This window comes from Melospiza georgiana, chromosome 12, assembly GCF_028018845.1.
Source record: "Melospiza georgiana isolate bMelGeo1 chromosome 12, bMelGeo1.pri, whole genome shotgun sequence".
In the NCBI taxonomy this organism is placed as follows: Eukaryota; Metazoa; Chordata; class Aves; order Passeriformes; family Passerellidae; genus Melospiza; species Melospiza georgiana.
This window is the reverse complement of record NC_080441.1, coordinates 7060613-7085488: the sequence shown is the minus strand read 5'-3', so window position 1 is coordinate 7085488 and position 24876 is coordinate 7060613. Positions and strand designations below refer to the sequence as shown.

The 24876-nt window shown below is 46.1% G+C and overlaps 1 protein-coding gene across 1 annotated transcript in view; it reads right to left on the bottom strand.

Moving 5' to 3' along the window:
• GPC3 (glypican 3) overlaps positions 1-24876 on the bottom strand; it is a 139256-nt gene that overhangs the window by 58174 nt on the left and 56206 nt on the right. The window contains exon 3 of the mRNA XM_058032627.1: positions 17289-17983. Coding sequence (XP_057888610.1) covers positions 17289-17983 — 695 coding nt within the window. The remainder of the gene's footprint in view (positions 1-17288; positions 17984-24876) is intronic.

Below are 24876 nucleotides of genomic sequence, written 5' to 3'. Positions count from 1 at the left end.
GCCCAACCCTGCAGCCCATCTTGTGAAGCCACAGTGAAATAGTTGTCACCCTTTAGTCAAACAAAAACTTGTCTGAGATTTGAACTTTAAAACAAAGTGAGTGAAAGTAGAAGTAACAGATTGCCTGCTCATTTGCAGGGGCAGCATCGTGTGTGCTTTTTGGGGGAGGGAAGGATTTCACAAACCATCTGCCAGAGTCTGCTGGGCCACAAGCAGTCCGAGGACAACAGCTCAGAAATCTTGTTTCAATCTTTCCCTCGTTTTGTGTCCACACTGCAGGCTCAGGAACACATGAACACAGCTCCCCCATCTCTTCCTAACCATTGCCATTTTAAAGCAGACTCCAAAAAGAAAAGAAAAATGCAGTCAGAGAAGGGATAGATACAAGCTCAGACCTTGAGGAGAAACAAGTGTGATGATTCAGCTCTCCAAGTATTGGAGAGCAAGGACAGTCAGCTCCTCAGCACCGTGTGTGTCTGCAAGAGGGAGAGCAAAAGGAAGGGAGCATCTCTAATCCAGTTGCCACACTTGTATCAAGCAAGAGCATTTAACAAGTGGTTTCCTTCCAACAGAGAAATATAAATGTGAAATTCAAAGCAAGTTGACAGAACAGAACCGCTGGCTCTTGTCCTCCCCACGCTACCAGGGGGATGGTAAATATACACCAGCCCTATCTAAAGTACAGTCAGTGCAAGAGCTCTGCCTTAGTGCAGAATAGGCTGAAGTTTGACACATTAAGCCACAAAAAAATGACTAAGTAAATCAAATGCCAGAGTGTTTTTTTAGGCAACAGGAGTTGGACTTTATCTGCCAAGGACACCAGGCAAGAAAAACCTTCCCAAAGCCCTGAGCTTTTACAAACCCCCAAAGCCACCAACACTTTAACAGCCCAAGCAAAACTATCCTGCCCCAGCTCATTAACAAACTCACTAATTACCTGATTTAATTAGCCTCCTCCATGAGGAGTGTGACCCAGGCCACGAGGGGAACACTTTGCCTTCTGAGGAGACCACAACCTCTGCTCCAGCTCTTTACTGCAGCCCCAGGAGGTGCCAGAGCCGGGCTGGGCAGTGCCCGGGGGCAGCAGCTGCGATGGCTCAGCTTCAGGGGGAACATTGGCTCAGCTTCAGGGGGAACATTGGCTCAGCTTTAGGGGGAACACTGATCTGAGGGGAGCACAGGGGCAAGGCTAATGGAGCAGCACCAGCAGCAGCCCACTGTAAGGCTTCCCCATTAATTTAAGATAAGAGGTGTCTGAGGACTGCAGGGATCAGATTTGCTACAGCTGAGCTGATGGATGGGTGTAAAGCACAGTGCTGATCTCTGTGGGCACCTGCCAGCCCAGGAAACTGGGATGGTTTGGGTTAATTATCAAAGAAAGACTGACCACAGCAGCAGGTTCTGTGCAAAGCATCTCAGCCCCCGTGCAGCTGATGGAGGGCAGCTCCAGCCTGGCTATGGCAGGATGGCATCCCTGACACCACTGAGGCTCCTGATGAACCTGCTCTGCTGGTGGAACCCAGGACATTCTCCTGACTGCCCTGGAGGACTCAAGACCCTGGCAGGGGCTCAGAGACCTCGGCACAGAGTCAACGACAGCTGTGCCCTCAATTTTAACCCATGGTAACAATCACCAACTTTGTGTGAAGCGTTACAAGCCACAAGGGTTTGAATAGAATGATGGTGAATTTACCACAGCGTGGAAAAGTAGAATTTTGGGGTTTTTAGAATGGGGGTTCAAGAGGCAAGATGGAGGAATCTGGGCGTGTCCTGTCTTTCTCCTTCTCCTTCCTGTCCTCCATCTTCTGATGTGATGGTGACACTTCTGGATTGGTTTAGAGTAGAGACAGACTGTCTAACATTGGTGATAGGTATTGGAAAATTATTGTAAATAAACTACATATAGATTTTAGTATAAAAAGGTCACACCACCCCAAGGGCAGGGACTGTGTCACAGCCCAACCTACTGGACAGATCTCATTGGGTCAGAAAGACAATGTATTGGATAAGAGCAAATAAACAACCTTGAAAAACAGAGCCGAGGAATCTCAACTACTTCTTCGAGTGTGGGGCTGGGAAAAAGAGACTTTTTAATACCTCAGGAGCCATTCCAACAACTCAGAACCCAAGATTCTGCTGCCAAGGCACAAGGCAGTGTGGCCACATGGGGCAAAAACATCTTATCTTGCACATCAGCAGGAAATACAGGGGTGCAAGGATTGGAAAGCAGCACACTGGGATCCTCAGTGCCAATCTGAGCTCTGCTTTTAAAAGTAAGAACATTTTAAAGGTAATTTTTTAGATGATTTAGAAGAGGAAAAAAAAACAACCAAAAAAAGTAGCTAATCAGCTTCTCCTTGGAGAAAAAGGGATTGCATTAGACACTGCTGGATACCTGCTGCTGCCACTTCTCATTCAGCCCAGGAGCTCCACTCTGCTCTAAAGGAGAGTTTGCTGTGTTTGACCTTTGCTTAAACTTTACATGGAGTTTCCATTTGCCTTTTCTATGAATTCTTCTGCTTATAGATTCATTCTCCAGGAAGACACAGTATTTTTTTCCCCTCAAGGGGATGCCCTCATTTTTGAAGATTTCCTCCCACAATCTCTTTTGCTCTCTGGAGTTCACATAAGTCATTTTATACTTACTCGTGGGTTTCCTTTGGGAGAAGCCACACATCAAACTGAAAAGAGATTAACTATTATAATTGATTTGAACACAGCTTCTGAAAGGGTGATTTGCTGCAGAGTGCACAGAACATCAAGAGACCACAGATTTGCTGTCTTTGGAGGAACCAAGTGATGCCCACTAAACCCTGAGCATTCTTCAGTGATGGAGCCCAGTTTGACCAGGGAGGCTGAAAGCCACAGGAAGACAGCAGCTTGAATTGGTGCCTCTTCCCCAATTCTTTTTAACAACCTGCTCCACTACACATCACAAGTCTTATTAGCATTATAAAGATCGCATTTGTGCCCCGTTTATCTTCAAAGTCACCATAAAAGTGAACCTGAAGTCTATTACTCAAGTGCTGCTACAGAATTCCGCTTAATTAAATTCTAAAGGGCTTAAACCAAAAATATACATTGCGATGATGTGGGACAGAACATAAACTTTTTAATAGTAGTAACCAAGCACATTTACCATTTCTACAGGTGTAATAAAAATGCTAATATATGTTAATGTTTAGTCTGTGGTTAATGTTTTGTCTTGTTAATTTCCCCAGGGCTTTTATTACAGATTTAAATCTGCCACACTGCCCCAGTGATTGCATCGCCTTCCACAAACGGTGCCGCGCTCTCAAACCAACGCTGATTAACAGGAGTGCAGAAACATTTGGCTAGGACAAACACTCTTATTATATGCTTCTAATCATTAGATACATTTTGTCAGGAAGATGGGAAAGAGACAATTCCCACCTCCCCCACTCTTCTCACAGCAGAAAAATGTGATTATGGGCATAAAAATGAATTTACAAGCCTTTATCTTAGGAAGCACATCATTATTAACTAAGTAATGATTGTTCTTCTGGTTCCAGGCACTCAAGCAGAAAGAACAAACTGAGTATGGTAACACAGATGTCTTCAATGAACACTCCAACAAAATTCCTCATTAATGGAGTACTAAATGTTATTAATCAGCTCTATAGTATTACGATCTCCATTATTCAGACTGCAAGGATTACATAAGAGACAGCATCCTAACTCACTCATGCAGAGACAGGAATCAGAGGAAGTGACCTACTCTCCGTGCTGAGGAGAACGTTTAATAATGCATCACCCTTAAATAATGCAACGCTATAATGTGTAAAATGCACACAAACACTAATGCTTAAAATAACAGAGTGCCTGTCACACCAGTGCCCGCAGTGACGCCCAACACATGCTGCAGACATGGGCTACAAACACCCAGGGACCCTGCAGCCACCAGACCAGGTTGTACTGAAGGCCATCACCACCTGGCTTGAAGACCAGCTCCTTCAAGCTGCTACAGAACCACAAAATGCCTCCTTAATTCCACACAGAGGCATTAAGGAGGCATTTTTCAAAGTAAATATAACTTGATTTTTCCTAGAATGGCTTGGGTTGGAAGGGACCTTAAAGATCATCTAGTTCTAAATCCCAACTGCCATCCTGCACATAGAGGATCACAAAATGCTTTGCAGAAGGTCATTGTCACAGCAGAAACACAAGGCCCTAGAGGAGTGGTGGGACTGGTTCTCAGGGCAAGGAGCAGGATGGGCGCCACACACAGCCACCTGTGTCAGCGTGACAGAGGTGACACAGCAGCTGGCAGGTCTGACACACAGCACGGTTACACCATCACTCTGCCCCAGAGACTGCACAAGGGTGAGGGTGCACCAGCCCAGCACAGCAGTGAGGAGCACAAGAGACTTTTTATGGGTTCAGTCCTTGCTGCCAACTGCTGAAGCTGCAGGATTTCCACCTGCACATCCCCGTACTGCATCAGAGTTCACATGCCTTAAACTGGAAAGAAACAACCACTGCAGCTCCAATCGGTGCTGCTGGTGGGCCACCAGCCTGTCCCCAGGAGGATGTGATGGCCAATGCAGCACACAAGACACCTCCACAGTGTCCCACCACGTCCCAACCCTCACACTGCCCCAGCTTCCCCCAGCACAGGATGCCCTTTCTCTCAAAGGAACCGTGACCTCAGCTTGAGTCGAGCCCTTTCAAACCTACATAAAATAATGCAAACAAGATGTTTCTTCTCTCTGGCGTCCCCAGCATGGAGTGTTTAATCCACCAAAGAAAGCAGCTTTGTGTTTCAGCAAAAGCCTGTTTATTGTTATTTATAGGTGGAGAGGAAGTAGGACTAAATGATCACAGTTGTTCCTTCTGTCTTTATAATCCATGACATATAATTAAGGCACAACTTCTCAAGTCAGTCTTTCTCTCCAGCATTTTGTTAATTCCATATTTAACAAAGAATTTGGTATTTCAGTTTGGATGGCTGGACCTCAGCAGCAAACCACAGGGCAGGCAGCTGTAGCACCAGCCAGGGCTCAGACCCAACGCAGCCAACCAACTGGGAGAGTCAAGAAAAAAGCATTTGCTTAATTTTTGGCACACACTTAAGCAGTTTTCCTATGTGCAGACATTTCCTGGAACAGGGCCCTGCAGCATACTAATGCACCACTATGGTTTTAACTTAGATCTGCGCAATCTGATATTTCTTAGACAACCAAACTAAGACTTTATTCTTGGAAGGAGAAGCCAGCCTTGCCTGGAGGGTTACAGCAGAGCAAAAGGGAAAATGGAGCAAAATCCAGAGAAACCCAGAACACGTTAGACTGGCTAAAGCCAGGTTCAGGAGCAGAAGGTGGCAGTAGCCAGAGTCCATCTCCTGGTGGAGCCCCAAGTCCCCAAGGTGCTCCATGGCTGAGGAGGCAGCACAGAAAAGGGGGGACCCTCTGAGAGCTGCTCCTGACCCCAGGCTGCTGCTCTGCCCCTGGGACTGACTCCCCAAGGAAGCTGAGGATGCTCCAAATTCAAACAGCTGATTTCAGCATTAGCACTGACTCATCTCACCTGACAGAAAATCAGGACTCAAGGCAGCAGAGCCCACTTCTGCTAAGGATGCTAAACACAGTTTAATTATACAACTGCACTCCATGCATGCTCTAACACACAATTGCTGCTATGGGTCCCTAGAAGACCCTCCTATTGCAGGCAATTAAATCTACCCCATCACAACAGGCTGGGAAATAAGGAATGGGCTTGAGGGATCACCAGTTTTTACCAAGATCTTAAAAAAACCCTCACTGGGCAAAGCCAGGCAGCAGGACAGCTCCAGGCAATCACCACGTGCTTGTTATTTTCCTTCCATGGGTTAATCGGTTTCCTTGGCAGATTTCTGTGGGTTTTAATGTTGCACTGTGTTTGTGCCTACGGCACTACAGAAAGGAACAATCCCAGAGAAATAAATTCCTAGCAGCCTAATTTAGAGAGGAAAAACAGATACCTGCCATCAGTCTGGAACACAAGCCAGAGTCAGAGCCTGTAACAGGGTATTTAACAGCAGCCGTGTCAGTTGGGTTGCAAATGTGGTCAATACCTACCAGCCTCTCTTCCCCCCTGCAGCCATGAGCCCAGATTCAATTATTCTTTGAGAAATACTTTGTTAAATAATTAAAAAGTTACTGCATTACTTTTCCCTTTTTTTTTTTTTCCCTTAAACCAGACCAATTCAATTTTGAAAGTATAAAGCCATTATAATGTGTCAGCTAGCAATTAGCTACTGTACACTGTTTATTCTTTAATATAATCTTTGAGTAGAAGGGCAATATTCTCAGAAACGCAGCATTAACTTGTTCCTGAATGACTTTAATATGGCTCTTTTCAAATTACTGCTCATAAAATCTCAGGGAAGAAAAATTTACAGATGATATCCCATCTCCTTAATTAGTTCTCTCTCTCTCTCAGCAATCCAATAGCAAGTGTAATATTTATTTAAAATGGAACACACAGGGCTTACCACTAAATCTGCTGTAACTGGTGATCTCAAAACAAGCAGGTAAAAGGCAATGCTTGTTTTGCAGCCTGCACAGACCACGCTCACAGGTACACACAGCTTTTCAGATTTATATTTCAATAAATGCTCATACGAAAACCATCCCAAAGGTTTTTTACACCTCTAAGTACTTTTTGCTATAAAATGCCCTTCTCCCTTCCTATGGTGCATGGAAATCCCTCCTACCCCAAAGGGTTAGGCACTCCCCATTCCTTACCATCACCCTACTTATTTTAACCTTCACATAGAAATAATCCTCCCAGCAGCAACTATTTTCTCCCCCCATCCACCTTTCTCTTTCCAAACACCAGTCTCTGCTAAGAAAAGGTTGGAGCCACCAAAACTCTCCAAATAATTTCAACAGCGAAGTTGCTGAATCTCTTCAGCAGAAAAATTACAGACATTTGTTTTCCAGCAAAGCTCAGAACAACCTCACACTTTATGCAGCTCCTGGCAATGGGGCATGAGGCTTTTCCCATGGCCATGCCACGGACCTCTCCAGTGAAAGTCTAAAAGAGAAACATAATAATTATCATTAAGGGAAAATAGTAAAAATAGCTCCATGCAGCAGAGATTAGCTGCTGGTAAAATTAATCCATTCAAGGCCAACAAAAGGAGAGGGCCCTGTTTTCTTTTTTCTTTCTTCTTTTCTAACTTCATCTGTAGATTTTTTTCTTAGTTTTGAAGCTACCAGATCCACAGCAATTTTTTCTCCCTGACAGTCAGGCCTAACCTAATCCAATTACAGGTCAGCACCAAGATAATATACCCAAAACATGGCAAACAAGGTAAAAAGGCTCCCATTAGATTTTTGCTCGATAAAGGAATTAGGTTTTTTCCTAAAGACAAATAAGGCTTATTGAAAATGTAAATCATTCCTTTCTATAAAGATATAAATATCTGCAGGGCTTTTTTGAGACTTTATTGGAAGACATCTTGTTTTTACATGTACTGTGGTTAGAACAATTGAATTACAAAATGACTTACAACATTAGATTAGTTTCTGCCTGATTGAGAATATCTTTATAATGGAAATCGGTGTGCACTTTTAACCTTGTTACAGTGCTGTATGTCTGATTAATGTATTAAAGGGACTCATTCAACAATAGCCTTTTGCAGACAGAAATTAAATTAATCCAACTTTATCACAACACCTTTATTAACAGCATCAAACAGAGGACTAGTATTTGATTATCAGAAGTGAATTCCAATACACTGATACACAACAATTCCAAAATTAGGTAGGAGAATCATTAGATGGGGGAAAAAATTGACTAAACACTTGTAATGCATTTTTGTTTATCGTCATTACTTTCCACTCACCTTGCAAGTTGCAAGCTGGGAATTTCCCCAACTGATGGAAAAGATAAACATTTTGCACCAAAATCTACAGGTGAAGAGTTACTACATTTCCTTCTGGCTCCAAACAAAGGGAACTGCATGAAGCAAAGCTCAGAGCTGACCTTCCTAGGTGTTTTTTTAGCCTCTGCTGGGCAAACCCTTTTGGGCCCATCTGCACTGAGCTCATGGTGACATTTTGCCCATCAGAGCCACTCCAGCATCACCTCCCACAGCCCCACTGCCCTCTGCTCCATGGCTTTTGGGCCATCCCTCAGGGAGCACACAGAGGATGGATGACTGAGGTGTCAGCACAGGCACAGGAATACCTGCACTCTGCTCTCTGGAGAGCAGCAGCACGAGGTTGATTTTACAGTGATACAGATCAATATGTGCAATCCAGGAGTTAATAAGCTTCAGAAAGACATAACTTAGAGCACATCAGTCACCCCCAAGTTTTCCTCAGTAACCGCCCAGCTCTCCAGCTGGTTCTCTCCAGGTCACTGCCTCAGAGCATCATCTCAACCTTTGCCAGTAGCACGGAAGAGAACTGGGTGTGAAAATTGATTAGGTTACAAAGATACACCTGCATAAAGAATTGCAAAATTTGCCAACAGCTGCCTTGCTTTTTATTTTCTTTTTATTTTTAAACAGAAATAGCTCTGCCCAAGTAGCTGTAGGCTATCAGCACAGCTTTCTGCAGCCAGCCTGCTCTTGCTTAAACAAATCTTTGCAAGAATAATGCAGTTAGCAGCAAACTTCACCTACTGAAAGCAGGCTCGGTGCCCTCGGGGGCTCATTAGAGGGGTAAGACAACAGGTAGGGATGTAAAAGGCCACCAGTTCTTTTTGCAGTGGCCTGACAGGGCAGTGAGGATCCAGCAATGAGGGGTGCACTGCTGCAGCAGATGGATGAAAAATCTGTGGCAATTGTTTGTTGAAATTTTTTTTCCCCAGCAAAACGTATTTAGCATCTTTCATGCTTGGTACCTCAAAGCCACTTTACAATAAGATGCAAAAATGATACAATTCACAGCACCACACACAGGCAGAGAATTCAAAATGAACCAAAACCACTCATTGCAACCCAGCCCCTCATCCTCTGCAGTGCAAAACAAAACACCGCTGCTCCGCCCGGGCAGCTCTGGGCACCACTCCTGCTTTGCAGAGGGTCCCTTTTAACTTTCTGGTTTGTTCTTGGCTCATTCATCAGCATTGCTAATGGCAGAGATAGCTCTGGTTTGAAGGCAGCAGCACTCACGGGGGTTTCTGTCACTGGAAGTAAACTCAGGCCGTTCAGATGAAGGATGCCCGGTGGATGACCCCGGGCGGAGGCCTGAGTGCAAACGGCAGCCACGGATAATGAGGCCAAAAGAGGGTTTAGCGTAAAAAGCACAGCGAGATGGATATTGGTGAGCACAACTCTGGGCTGGCAAAGCTGCGGCTCTAAGCAAGGACAGAAATCTTCAGGAAAGGAAATGGGCCAGAATATATTTTGCTAATAAGGCATCTCTGTTAATAGGGGTTGCAGGAGGCTGCAGCGAGCAGGGAGCCACGTCTGCAGGGCTGATGCTCAGGGGTTTGATCTCTCTGGTAAAAGAAAGATGTGTGGGCAGTTTGAACAGAGAATTCCACAGGCAGCTCCACCATTCCACAGTAAATGTACAGGGCAAAGGCATGTCTGGAGGGACTGAGTTAAGGATAAAGGCAGGTCATGCCATGGGTATCACTCCTCTGCAGTCCCCTCAGCATCAGCCCACACTAACAGTCTCCTGCTCCTGCCATGCACCAGCTTGCAGCATCCCTCAGGTAAACCAAATCTCAATCTCAGCAAGGACCCAGAGCATGAGGCTGGTTTAACTCTGAAGGAATTTCAGCTGCAAAGCTCATTTGCAAACACAGCCCCAGTGAAAGGGCTGTGCCCCAACCCTCCCCTTTCAGAGGGGCAGCTCCTCCCTGGCCAGAACCTCTCCCACAGTTTCTGATGCAGACAAAGCCTCAAATCACATGGAGGGAAGTTTCTGATGGTGTGATCTTTGGCTCAGAATGAAACTCGGTTTTTTCCTGCTTAAATCCAATCTATTTAGAGACCTCCCATTATGTTCTTGACCATTACAAATTATTTTAAAAAATCAGACAGCCTGAAATTTCAAAGCTTGAAGGCACCCCATATACCCCCTCCCTCATGACCAGCAGCTCCCTCCTCTCCTACATCCAAAGCATCCCAGGTCCAGCTTCCAACCCAGCTGGGATGGGAGCCAGGAAAAAGAAGAGATAAGAAAAAAAAGAAGCTGTTCTGTGCAGGGCAGAAATCTGCAAAACATTGCAAAGCTGTGTACCCTCATTTCCAGCTGTTAAGCCTGTATCCTGCCCCACTAACTCTGAGAGCTCTTTGTACTGATGCCAGGGCATCTCAGAACCAAATATCTTTTTAAACACTCGGGAGCCAGTTGAAAAACAACAAATTAGCTCCTCCACTCAAACAAGGAACACGCCAAGGCACAGTGCATGCAGACAGCTACACATAACCAGTAATTAAACTGCATGAGGTCTTGAGGCTTGTTCTGACTTCAGCTTGGAAAAGATGCAAGACACCCCATCACACACAAACCTGTGTGCATCTCACTTGCAATGCAGCCAACATGATCTGAAGGGAGACCAGCCAGGCTCAGTGGGTTCTCTATGATATTCCCATCCATAAAATGCAGTAGCCTTAAAAAGCTCTTTTGAGCTGCAGAGTAGTGGGGATGAAGTTGCCACCAGCCAAGTGATCTGTCTCAAGACTGAAGTCAACAAACAGATTCCTGTGGTCTTCAGTGCAAAGTTGGGTTGGACATCAAACACTCTGTCAAAGGATGCTCCACGTGCTGCTGTGTGAGGAAGGGGCACTGTCAGCAGCGACCTCCTACTTTTTATTTAAAATAAAGGCCTCACTGCAAATCCCTTCAAATGGCACATCTCAGAGGCCAGAACACATCCAGTTAAAAGGACAAAAGGAGAACAAAGAAGAGTATAATATAACAATTTCCAAATAGAAGCAAAATCAAATGCTATTTTTAAATTAAACCTCTGCTGACAGGTTTGAGCATCACTGGCCACTGCTTCCACCCAGCAGCTCTGCAGAGCCCCACACACTCAGTTTGCTTCATGCAGACCCAGTTCAGTGGCAAACTGACTCAAAGCCTTGCCATGCCACCAGGGCAAGCAGGAGGGCACACCAGCGTGCCACTCTGCCCACACTGGAAAAGGACAACCCTGACCAAAGGCCACCTGCATCCTCACAGGCAAAATTCTTGCTACAAGTGAATTAATTAATTAATTGTGACAGCAATGTCTCCCTCCCCAGGCCAGACAAGAGGAAAAGCTTTCACTAGCTTGAGAATAACCTCTGAGTCTCACTCCCCTGGAGAGGCAAGTGATGGTCAAGAGCATTCATGCCAAAGTCCCTTCCAAGAATGAGATGGAGGCCCCTAATTTGCTACTGCATATTTGCATACCAAACCAGAGATTCCAGTCCTGCAGCAGTGTGCCAAAATAGCTGGATCAAAATTGTTGATACTGGGTTACAAAAGTGCAGGCATTAATAAATTTTGCCCTTATTCTCTGAGCACCAACCAGCCAAGCCACCAGGCTGGAGCTTTCTAGCTCAAAATCAACACCTTGCAATTCAGTGCTTTGCCATATGCTACCCCAAGTGTCAGAAAATCTTTACTACCTGAAACCTCTTCAGACAACTAATCATAGTACTCCCAAGGTGTTTTCACAGGAATAGGAATGCTGCTGATACTGGCCTCCAAATAAGCTTTATTTTCATCCTGCAGGGGGAACAGATGCTTGCTTTAACACGCTTATCAGGCACCTTACACTGCCTATCACAAAATGGATAACAAAATACACAATTCACACACCTTGGGATAGTTCTGAGGGGGTCTGAGATCACTGCAAACCAAAACTTCTCCTGTATTTCCAGCTCTAAGTGAAAAATGGAGCTAGCTACCAGAGAGTATTAGAGAATAGCCTGAGGATTAAACTTTGCCAATAAAGAACTTGAAAATACAGAGTCTGTACATCCAGCTGACTCTCCCAGGAGAGATGCCAACAAAAAGCAACACACATTAAAAGTACAAAGAAACCGATCTCGGCGTCTCAGAGGGAAGGACTTCGCAAACAGCGCCATAATTTCAAAGCTTTCCCCACAAAGCTCTTGCCAGCTCTAGTACAGACAGAAAAATCCATTTGCAGATGGGAAAACTCACCAGAGCTCCCTGCCCGTGCAACCTGCTGAGCAAAGCAGCTCCCAGCAAGGCACCAGGTGAGATGGCCCCAAAGCAGCTCCTGCGCAGCATTTGGGGGAAAGGAGCCTGGCATCACTGTGCTGACAAATGAACTAAACCTGTGTATGGCAATGGGTGATATTTTCATTCCTGGGTGCCAAAAGTCCCTTTATTTGCATATTCTTGATTTTCAGCCCTGTGTATCTGCTGGAACTGCTGTTTTGAGCACACACTGCAGCAATGTTACTGTGGTGCTACAATCAACCAAAGCACATCGTTATCTTTACAACATACTCAGGAACTCCCTGCCAGGATTCCCTAAAATCTAGGGAAGCAAGGGGCCAGTTTTCCTGCCTCTGAGGCTTCCCAAGGCCATCAGAGCTGGGTTCACACCAAGCACTCCCCCTGAGCCAGGTGAGATGAGCACTTCAGCTTTGGGATAACACCAAACCCAGCCTGCACAATGGCATCACCACAACAGCACCCCAGCAGCACAGCCGTATAACCTAGTTAACCCAGACCTAAACAGTCTTTTAAAGGTGTTTGCAGGAAGGTAAAGCAGCAGGGATCTGCTCACAGGACAAGCACACTGCGAATTGCATTCTGTTCCCATACAGCACTGGCACCTTTCTGCTTCCCTCCTTCTGATGAGTACAAGTGGTTGAACAAAGCTCTGGTTAATTTTGCAATTTATTAGGATTTCCTAAAACTCAGTCATCAGTTCTGAGTGGAAAAAAAAAAGACTTTGCTGAGCTCCCTGCTGTTCCCTTTCTAGGCAATGCTCTGCAGGTGGAGCTGCACAAACAACTGCAAGGGGAGCAGCAGGGGCTGGGCAGCTGGGGTGCATCAAAAATGGGGCAGGCAGCAGGGGGAGGGAGGGGATTCTGTCCCTCCACTCCAGCGAGACCCCACCTGGATCATCTCCAGCTCCAAGGGCCCCAAGATAAGAAGGACATGGACCTGTTGGAGCGAGGGTGACAAAGCTGATTGGAGAATCTCTGCTATGGGGACAGGCTGAGAGAGGCAGGGCTGCTCAGCCTGGAGAGGAGAAAGCTGCCAGGAGACCTCACTGCACCTTCCAGGGCCTGATGGGGCTCCAGGAGAGCTGGACTGGGACTTACTACAAGGGCATGGAGGGATAGGACAAGGAGGAAGGGCTTCCACTGACAGAGGTTCAGACTGGATATTAGGAAGAAGTTCTTGACTGTGGTGGTGGTGGTGAGGCACAGGCACAGGGAAGCTGTGGCTGCCCCATCCCTGGTAATGTCCAAGGCCAGGCTGGACAGGGCTTGGAGCCACCTGGGATAGTGGAAGGGGGGCTCAGGACTGATGATCTTCAAGGTCCCTTCCAACCTAAACCATTCCATCATTCTAACCTCAGAGGAGATCAACTTTTACCCAAGTAAGATCCCCCAACTGTCTCCCTTGTAATTCCATACCAGAGAAAGCATTAACTTTTGGAGGTGCTGGGTTGAATATTTTATTAAGCTTATTTGTACTGCATCTCTCCCAGTTGTCTTGGTTTGTGGTAAAATGCACAAAGAGACTGACTAAAATCATTCTTCCCTACATTCATGGTTAAGATACCTACCAGAGGTGGACATACTAGGCAGATTTTCAACCAGGGAAAAGGTAGGAGATTAGAAAATTAATACAGATATTGGCCTAGCCAGCAATTTTTTTTCCCAGTGTGCCCTGAGAGTCAGCCTCCTTGATAAAGTATTTTAATAGCAGGTTTTAGGGGTGAAGTTTTTAAGCAGACAAATTGTAGAAATAATAAAGCCCTAACACACACCACAGCTGACAAATTAGCTACTAAAGCAAGGCTTGGGATGGGAACTGTTTACTGCCACATTACTGAATTCACTGTTCTGCACTGCTGTTTACAGACCTGCAACAACACACAGGCTCCCATTTAAATGCATGCCTGGAGACACAGCTTCCAAAAGCAGATTTACAGCAGCATGATTTCCTCCTCTTGGGGTCCGCAGAGCTCCTCAGAAACCCACCTGGAGGCTCTGCAGCACCTCTGGAGCTCAAACTCAGGAGCCCTTGGGGTCCAGGTCTGTGTGGGAATGCCCACACCCAGCCTGGGGGTGGCAAAGGGGAAAAAGGAACAACCACATGGAGAAAGATGCTCAGCCAGGTAACAGGCCTGAGGATCTGAAATACCAGGAGGGAAAACCACTGCTGCAGAAATGTCACCAGTGCTGGGAAAAAGAAAAGAAGCCCAAAGGACAGGCGAGGGCACTAGTGGTTTTATTCATATATAATCACTATGGGCATGGAAGATAAGTTTTCCATAATTCCAGAAGATTTTAATGACAATTAAATAACCTGTCATTATTCTTAATACCATGCAGGTGAACTGGACTTTGCCTACAGAACCAGTGGTGGCCAAGGTCAGTAATAAAGGGGGTCAATATGAGAAGCCAGAGTGAGTGTAAAAACCACATTTTGAAAGAAAACCCCTGAGGCATTTCATACTTTGGTAAGGCTACAGTGTCTAAAAACAATCATATTTACAGAATTACACTAAATATAACTGCTGGCTTCCAGGTATATTCTTTGAAACTCAATATGTGCTGATAAGTTTAACAGAGAAACTTTCATCATAGCACAGCTAAATAAAAAGTTGTATTCTATCATTTACAAAGTGATATCTTACAAAGAGATTTACCCCAGATTACCCCAGGTCCTGATGCAGCTCAGCTCTTAGACCCTCTGCAATACTGTGTGCTTCCATTATTGCCTTATTTCTCCACTGAACAGCTCATATCCTCACTTGTGAAAAAAAAAAAAAAAAGTTGCTTTGGGCTCAGGTCTGACATAAAACCCTTAGCTGAGTAACATCAGTGATTTAAAAACAAACTTCAAAAATCCAGTGGCCATTCTTTTTTGGTGACAATTGCCAGGCAACTGGCTTGTTTGGCTTGGATTTTTTTCTCCTTCACTCCAGTAGTGCAGAAATGTCTCTAGAGCAAAGAAACTAATCACTGAAGTATTAAATAATCAAGAGGAGTTATGGTTAAGTAAGTACCTAGCTACATATGGCACTAACGAATTCCAACAGCTTCACCAAGTACAAAAGCACTGAATGGTTTTGCAATGCCCAGTAATTTTAACTGTAAAGGAAGTTAATTTATTAACTTAAAGGAAGTTAAGTTCTGGTCTAGCAGAGGATGGGCAGATTGTAGCTCTCCTGCTTTGTGTTGATGACTTTAGTGGTGCTCCAGCTGCTTGTCCTGCCACAAACTCACTCTCTGTAGACAGATCAAGGTGTCAATATTCAGTAATATAAGGGACAGTCGTGTTTGCTCACTGCATACATGGACATCTCCAAGAAAAAGTGCATTTTTGCTGTCGTGTCAATAAAAGAAAAACATGGGAGAACAAACACTGTTCAGAGCCTACAGCAGTGCCCAGGTCTGTGCTCACAAAACCTGGCACACAGCCCACATGGACAGTGCTTCTGCTCTGCCTTAGCCCCCACACACATGGGGGCTCACTGATGGAAAACATGCTGGATGCTTTTGCTCACAGCTGAATATGAAAATAAATCTTTTGAGAGGCTCACTCTACATACAGAAGTAAGTTTTGTTTCTTAGTGCCCTGGAAATGCCAACTGGGCTCAAAGCTGAGCTGGGTTTTCTCTCATTGTCAACTGCAACATGAATTCTCCACCTCACCTGCACTCAAGGTAAACCTACAGTTACATCTCTGCTCCTCTGCTGCTCCAGAGAGGGATGACAGATGGTTCTGGCTGATGGGAGAACTTCCCCTGGCTCTGTAGCAGCAGAGCTGCTGCTCCTGACTCTCAGCTGGAGCGTCCCTGCTCAAGCAGTGATTCCAGACTGCTGTAAAACAGTGTCACTGTAAAACAGTGATTTTCTGCAGAAAGGGACTCAGGCAGGTTAAAACTCAATGTCCTGCACTGTGCCCTGGAGCTTAACATGCTGCCCACAAGTCCTGCTTAGGGCCAGCTGCCCAACACCCAGCCCAGCCACAGCCTCCTCCTGGTCACCACAACCCAACAGCAATCCAACCCAGAGTAATTTGGTCCCCAAACCCCTTCCAAGCAGTGGGGAAAGCATGCTCCATGTGAGCCAAACTTCCTGGGCTGGGAAACCACCCTGAGTGCCACCACCACGTTCCACAGCCTGCACAAGTGTGGTGGCAGGGCAAAGCCAGCACAAGAACAGCACAGAGTGCTCTGGCTCAGTGCCACACAGCTCAAAGCCCATAAGCTGATCCATTTCCATGGTACCCCCAAAAAAGATAAGAGTTACTTACAGTGCAAGTAGTACAGCGACCTACATAAACACAGCTCTTTTGTAAACAGGAGTCAAGAATGGCAGGAACAAGCAGATAACAGGGGAACAGTGTCAGATTTTAATCATCTTTGGTTTTAAGCAAACTATTACAACGCTCCTACACCTTTGCCCCATCTCTAACTCTTCCCTACCTACACAGAGCAGCTCAGTTGTGTCTCAAGAAAAATCTCTGCAGAACAAGCACCACAGTATCACAGTACATTTGTCCTTGGTGTTCAAATGGAGCAGCAGGATTTTCAGTGCAAGACAGCCTCAGCTTCTCAACAGGCTGAGAAATTCCTGAAATGTGTTTTTAAAGAGTCAAGTAAAAATAAGAAGTAATCTCATTAAATGCAGCCCAAAACTGGAATGAGTTACTAAAAGATGGAGAATCAGCTCTTCTTTGGTAAATCAGGGGATGCTACAGCACATGCCTCTGCCTGGCATCTATTTGGAGGAACATTTTTGTGATGTTAAAGGAGGCAGAGGACACTTGCAGAGCAGGACCAGCCTTTCAGAGCTACCCAGGGCAAGCACAGCACTCAGGGAAAACGGAGGATGCTGGGACATCTCAGCTCCCAATCTCACACCCTAGGGTGAGTCCAGACCCTTCTGCTCTGACAAACCTGAAAAGAGGCAAAGCCCTGATGCAAACCCAGGCCATGCAAACACCAGCTTCAAACGCTACCAAAAGTTTTTCTGGAAGGTCAGAAGGGGGTGGGAAGGGGTTGGTAATTGGAGCCACTTGGGGTTTGCTGGCAGGAGGAAAGGAACAGCTTGGTTTCAACACATTTTATGTACAAGAGAGCCTGGGGACCTGCAGAGAGCTACTCACAGCTGTCGAGAGCTTCCCTTCGTTCTTCTGCGCGTGGACGACGGCGTCGCGCACCACGGAGAACAGGCTCAGCAGGACGTGCTCCATGTCATAGATGCCATGCATGCCTCTGGTCAGCCCCTCCAGAGCCTGGATGTACTCCTTCCAGAGGTTCTGGATCTCCAGCACACCTGCCAGGCATCCCTGCATCACGGCCCCGCAGTAGCCGGCACAGGGCTTGGCCAGGAGCAGCCCCTGGCAGTGGGAGCAGTACCACATCCTCAGCAGCGCCCGCCCGCACTCCTTGCTGAACTTGAGGTGGTCAGTGGTGTTTATCACCTCGATGCCCAGGTTCAGAGCCTGCAGAAAGACTCGTGTGACCTGCAGGGACTTGGACACCTGCGTCATCATCGTCTTGGGGTGGTTCCCAAAGACTTTGAGGTCTCTCCTGGCCGCCCACAGACACTCGGTCATTTCCTCAGAGGGATCGGGGAAGTCGGGGTTAATCAAGTGAGAGTAAACCAAAGGGAACAAACTGTCAAAAAATTCATTTATCATGTCATTGACACTGATGTCAGAGCCCAGTATGTACAGCGAGATGTCAGTAAAAAGTTCTCCAACAAATTTAAGAGCCCTGGGCCCCATGCTCTGGTAGTAGGTCCTGAACATGCTGTTGGTGAAGTTTCTTGCGTGGCGCACTACAATGTCGAAGGCTTCTGCAAAACAGAACAACAACAACAACAAAAAAACGTTACTAAGAGATGGTGAGCCCACAAACAGGGAGGATAATGTTCCACCACATCACTGCTGCCAGGGCTGGCCCCATCCTGCCTGCCTTGGGTCAAACACCTGCTGGCAGCCGTGCCTGCTGCAAAACACCAGCATCAGCAACTTCCAGGGGAAATGCATAAATTCTTTAAGCAGAAGCTACATTTCAAAATGGCAAAAAAACCCCTATGATCTAGTTAACATTTCAGCTTTTAAAGAAAATATTGATTCAAGAAAAAGGCTAGACTGCAATTTCTTTCTCTCCCCCCTTTCATATTGATTTGAAATTAACAGGAATTCTATCTCCAGACTTAATTTAAGGCAGAGATAAATGTTTGACAAACTGTACAGTGCTTAAAATTAGGAAACAGTAAATGCTGACATTCCATTATGAAAAGGAAAATATTTATACAAGTTTAATCACAGACAATATCCTGACTCTACCCCCAGCAGGTACCCTGCACCACGTGTCCTCAAAGCCACTGGAAAAGCCCCCACAGTGCTGCAGTTTTCCCAAATGCACCAGGCTCACTTCAGCTGCAGATCCAATGTTTCATCTGCCCTGGATGGGAGCTGCTCCACTGTCCAAAGCATGCTGAGAGCCAGTGGTGCCACATCCACCTGTGGCTGCCCAGCCAGGAGCACTCTCATACACATCAGACTGTCCCATGAAATTCAACTTTTAGACAGACACCATCATTTTGCTAGGAAAACCACAACACATTTTCTCATCTCTACCTTCAAAAACTTTAGGACTTTCAGCCCACATCTCCTCAATAAGGTAAGCAGGGAAGCCCCACAGTTATTCCTTTAATTATAGCCCTCATCATCAGGAGGCTTCCCAAATATCCATACCCCACTAAATAAGGACTACATACCTACACACACACATCAGTTTGCATCTTAAAGCATCAGAAGGCGAGGCTATCAGTGCAAACAAAAGCCTTTTCCTTTGGCCAGCTTGCTCCACCAGCCCATGTCCCACCCTCCAGGGTGCTATTCATAAAATGCTAAAATTAATGAACAGCCTTTCAGTTCACAGGTCACTGACACCCCACCATGTAACTGCTCTCAACTCTGTCATTCTGGAAACACACATCCTGGCTCAATTTGCATGAAAATTATTCATGCTCAATAATTAAAGGGAATGTTTAATTTTTAAAGCCATAAGAGTTCTCTCCCCCATTTGTTAAGGCTGGAACGCAGCTGAGCATGGCCTGACACATCTCCTCAGGGGTTCAGTATCAGCACTGGCACAAGCAATGCTGGGCCTTGCTGCTCGCCCTGCATAACCTCTGGCTTACCCAAGAGCTTTCAAGACCATCACATCTCCAGAACTTCCAGCTCTTTCTTCCTGGGTGCACCCTATTCAGGGATGCCTGGAAGGACAGGGTGCTGCTGCTACACCCCAGCATGCAGAAAGCTCTGGTGTGAGCAGTGATCAGAGCAGAAATTACTGATATACTTCTGCAAACAGTGTCTCCACCCATGTGGTGCCTGCACACCTCCCAGGCATGGTGCTGAAGCATTTTGTCCACAGCTCCAGACACTCACACCAGGACTGTCCCAGCAAGCCAAGATCTGTGCTCCCAGGGGACAGCAATCCTTCCTTCCTCACAGCAGAGATTTGTCCCTGCACAGTGGTGCAGGGACACAGGGCCCCTCTCTCCCTGCCATGACAGCCAGCATCCTGCTCCTGAACCCCAGACAGAGGATGGCAAAGCTCCCCAGGCAACACAGCAGCAGGTGTGACACAGACTGCTCGCACTATTGCGCTATATAAAATGCTGGTTGTACTATTAAAAGTTTTAAAACAACAAAAAAAAAAAGTTTCTTTAAAGAGGACATGTGGATTACAAAACTTTTCTCCTCCCTCTTTATTCTCAAGGACACCAGAATAGCTTTTGCCTCAAAAAGCACAAAGAACATTTTGGACCAGTGTGTTTTTTTTGACAGCAGTGGAGACAGTGCCAGGATTTTCATGCTGTGCCTCACCATTCGCCTTTACCCTCTTCTCTGTTAGTTCCCTTTAGGAAAAGTCACCACTTTTCCATTTTCTCGCTCCTCTGTGCTTTGCCAGTTATCATCAGAGCCAAAAGACTCTTCACTGATTAGAAAAATATTCCAAGCTCCTATGCAAACCTCCTAGGGCGAGAAGGGCTTCAGAAAGGAATGGAGAACAGTGGTGCATCAGAAGAGCATGCACACACAGTCCCACTGCTTTAAAGGTCATGACATGCACATAATTTTTACCGTAATAACTGGCTGAGAGTGTCTGTTTTATGCGCCTGGGAGCTTTTGCATATATCCATTAGAAAGCGCAACAGGGACGATAAAGGCATATGGAGACTCCTGCTGCCCTATTAATAGATGCAAGAAATAATAAAACTTTGTAAAAAAGAAGTCTTACACATCCAAAATCTCTCCCACCCAACTCCCACAGTAGTTGCTTATTCTGAAATATTCCTCAGAAAGCACTGGCTGCAGGAATTCTATATCCCCAGCTGCCAGCAGCTGCAGTGACCCTCAGCCAGGCTCTGAGCACTTCAAACGGGAGGAAACTTTGAGGGTCAGTCCCCTGTGCTCCCACGAGGGAACCTCACAGGGACACGGGGGGGACATTGCATTATAGATGTGACACAGGCGTCTGATCCCCCATAAAAATCCCACAGCCTGCGTTTGCTGCTGGTAAAATCCGCCCCACTCACAACATGGCATTATTGAAACTCATTGCTGGAGCATAGTTCAATCTTTTCTCTCTTCTATTTTTTTTTCAAGGATATTTTCAAAAGCTGCCATTTAAGGCAGCTGTTTTGCAGGTCTGGCTGAAGCAGTGTGAATACAAAGCAAAGCATCAGACTTGCCCCCAACTTCAGCAGGCAAAAGCACTGCACAGCTGAGCAGGGCTCACATTTTACAATCTCCATCCCTGTGTAGAGTACACACACTGATGCACACACAGCAGAGTATAAGACATGTTCCTTTAAACACATTAGCCATAAAAGAAAGGCTCAGAATAATTTCCATCCTTTAGTGGATGCAGGGAGAAACACAGGGACAAAGGATGAGGAAAAGGCAGATGTATTTAACACCTTCTTGACCTCAGTCTTTAGTAAAACCAGTTCTTCTCCAGGTACCCAGCACCCTGAGCTGGAAGACGGGGATGGGGAGTGGAACAAAGTCCCCATAATCCATGAGAAAATGGTCAGGGCTCTGCTACACCACTTAGATACCCACAAACAGGGCTGGATGTGATCCACCCAAGGGTACTGAGGGAGCAGGCAGAAGAACTCACAAGGTCATTTTCCATTATTTACCAGCAGTCCTGTATACCCAGGGAGGTCCCAAGTGACTGGAGGCTGGCAAATGTGACAGGACCTGGCAGGGTGAGATCACCTTGAGTGCTATCACATGGCATGTACAAGACAGCCAGGGCATCAGGCCCAGCCCACATGGGGCCATGGTCCTGCTTGACCAACCTCATCTCCTTCAGTGATAAGGTGAGCAGCTTGGTGGATCAAAGGCTGGGGATGTGGTCTCCCTGGACTTTAGGAAAGACTTTGGCACAGTTTCCCACAGTACTTCTCTTGGAGAAACTGTCTGCTTGTGGCTTAGACACCAGGAAAGAGAAGCCAAGGGAGCACTTACAGAATGGGAGCCAGAGCATCATCACCAGCCCAGCACTGGTGCCCTGGGGCTGCACATCCTGACTGCCTCAGTCAAGGGCAGTTCATCAGGACTCCCAAAGGATGAATGAAACAGCTGAACCTACTCTAGACCACAGATATCAGTCACTAGATGAAAAGCACAGGTTATTACTTATTTTCAAGCTGGACTCTTGCTGAAATACCTGATTCCAGCAGCCAGAAGGAAGGACTAAGCTCCTTTCAAAGTGCAAAAATTCCCCAGAACACAGCCCAGGGAGAGCTGCGTGGCCGCTGCAAACCGGCAATTAGAGAAAATAAATTGTAAAAGAGCATAACAGTGCCCTGAGTGGGGATTACTGGCAGCAGAAGGAAATCACTGTGTTCTCAGCCCAGATAATAAGAGTCTGCTGCTTAGTAAAAATGCCAGCTTGCCTGAGAAAGCACGTTGGCTCTTAAGCTGCAGCAAACTTCAAAGGGGTTGGCGGCGGGGCCGGAGGAGCTCTGGATTAACCTGCTGGCTGCCCCAGGCTGCAGGAGCTCAGCCCAGCCTGCCACTTGATGGGTTTATTTAAGAGATTATGTGATGCAGTCGTCTGAGCCACAAGGAGCTGGCACAGGTGACCCCAGCAAGCCATTCCCACCTAGCATCCCACTGGAGAGGGGAGAGCCAAAACCTGATGGCAGCTGCAGAGCTGGGGCAGCTACAGCAAAGCACCTCCAATTCCAAGCTCAGCAAGTGCTGCTTCACAAGCAGCTGAAGGTGTTTAGAAAGGTGAGACAAGGTCTGTCCTCCTTCTGACTCCCATGCCAGCTCACCAAAGAGCAGCAGAGCCACCTCCTCACAGCACTGTGACCTCTGGGAGGAGGGACAGCAGGGTCCACCATGGCACCAGGACATGCCACAGGCCTCACGCTCCCCCTCCAGTGATGTCCTGCTCTGGTTCTGCTGTAAAGACAAGCTTCCAACAGGGACAGCTGTCCTTCGCTGGGTGTCACTCAGCACAGCAATCAAGTCTTCCTTGGCAAAGGCTCAGCAGAGGTGAAGGGGCTGCACGGCAAAACCTGCTGCACCAGCAGCTCATCGTCCATGGGCAGCTGGGAAGGGAGCAAAGGTGGAGTACAGGACTCTGTGACCCATGCACCCCACAGCACATGAGTACCAAGGCACTAGAACTGCACCTATAACACTGATTTTCCTGTTCCTTGACACACAAATCCTGCAATCATGAACTCTCTCTCTCTCCTGCTGGCCCAAGGTTCCCAAACCTCTAAACAGCCCTTACCTCTAAAAGCCAAAACTGCTCAGCTCCTCAAAACAACTACCAACCTCCATGGACTGGAATTCAAATGTTCATCAAGGAAAGGCTAAAAGTTTGGGTGTTTGTAAGCTCAACCAAGTATTTTCTGACTTGGCTCTTGCTGTGACACTGCTCAGAAGTGGCAAAAGAAGCCAGAGGAATCCTCATGTGAGTGAGCTCTAAAAAGAGGAAATGCTTTTTAATATCTCCAATGAATCAGACAACTTCAGCCCCATCACAACAGCCTGTGTTCCCAAAACACAGCAGAGCTCACCAAGAGAGGAACAACTGTTTGCAATAATGGTCTGGCAGCCACAGGCACTACTGGTGAGATGAACCCCAAGTCATTTTTCAAACAGCAGGTAATATTTATTTACCAACTTGGAAAAGGTTTGCAATATATCGAGCAGAAAGGAAACAAAATCTAAGAGAATTTCCCCTGGCAGCAATAAGAGCAGCCTCCAGATTTGTTCTGTTATGATTTACACTACACTGCAAGTTTTTAACAACATTATCTGGAGACAAAAGCTCTTCTAAGCAGTATAATTACTTTTGTCTATGGCATTACAGAACCCTTCAGATGGTGCCACTGCTGCTCTTACAGGGTTTGTTTCACTGAGCACATTTGGGTATAAAGCTTAGGAAATGCTTTTTTTTCCAACTATGACACAGCTTTTTTGATTACTTTTACAATATTGTCACCATAACAATTATGGTCTCGAGCTCCCAAGCTTATGAGATTAGCTTCAAAGCATTAGTAATAAAAAATAGAACAATCCTGTTATTCTGTCCTAATTTTAAGCCATCAAGGTTTGCACTTTCTACCTTTGCTCCATCACCACCAGCCCAAGAGAGTAAAGGTCCCATCTTTAAATAAGACAGAGCTTTTTCCATCTCCATGCCCGCTGCCTTCACTACCACAGAAGCCAAAGTTTCCAAGCCAGTGTTGCTCACCAGCCAATGCTAAATCCTCATGCTTTTATCAGAAAAGCATCTTCTCCTAATTATCTGTTTCTATCAAAACACCAAGCTCCAAAGCCATTTATGTTTAATTGTTCAGCTTATATAGCGCCCTGGCAGTTTGAAATACACTCCCTGAAGTTTCTAATAAAAATACTGTATGATCCATCTCATTATACCCTCTCAAACTGCCCTGAAAACGCTCCTGTTCCAGTCCAGGTAACAGTCCAGCTGTTACACAATTAGTCACACTGTGCTTCTCCCATTTAATATTTATATCCTGCACACAAAAACTTGGTTAATGCAAACTGCAGAGCTCACCAACACAAGCTGCTACCAGCCCAGAGGCAAGGAAATGAGAAATGCTGGTGCCCACAGCTCCTCATTTCCAGCCAGCCCCTCACCTGGACCAGACCCTGCCTGGAGAAGCTCTGTACCCCACTCTGCCACCCACAAACGCATGACAGCAGGGTCAGGGTACTGCAATGGAACCACAGACAAGCAATATTTTATTGAGGGGCACCAGGATGCCTTGAGAGATCCCTTGGGAGTACCCAAGTCGACACAGGGAACCCACATTCAGTGAAAGTTTAAAAAACCCCAAAAAATCTCACAGCAAACACTTCACAAGAATGACTCCGCAGTAAAATCTTTTCTGGGGCATCACGTTTGCTGGTGTTTTTCATTAAATATTGGTTGCACATCCATTGTGTAATTTGTTTTCCCCAGCATCAAGAAAGATAACGCTTCGTGCCGTGACAGATGTGTGAATGCTTAACAGATTCCTGAAAATTTAATACAGACAAAGTTAAAAATGCAAACAGTCGAGGCTGGTGCAAGCGGTGGGTGAACATGATTCTTTATCAAAATCAAAGGGCAAGAGGAATAAGCAGGAGAAGCAGGCTCAAATCAAACCCTGGGAGCACAAGCTGGAAA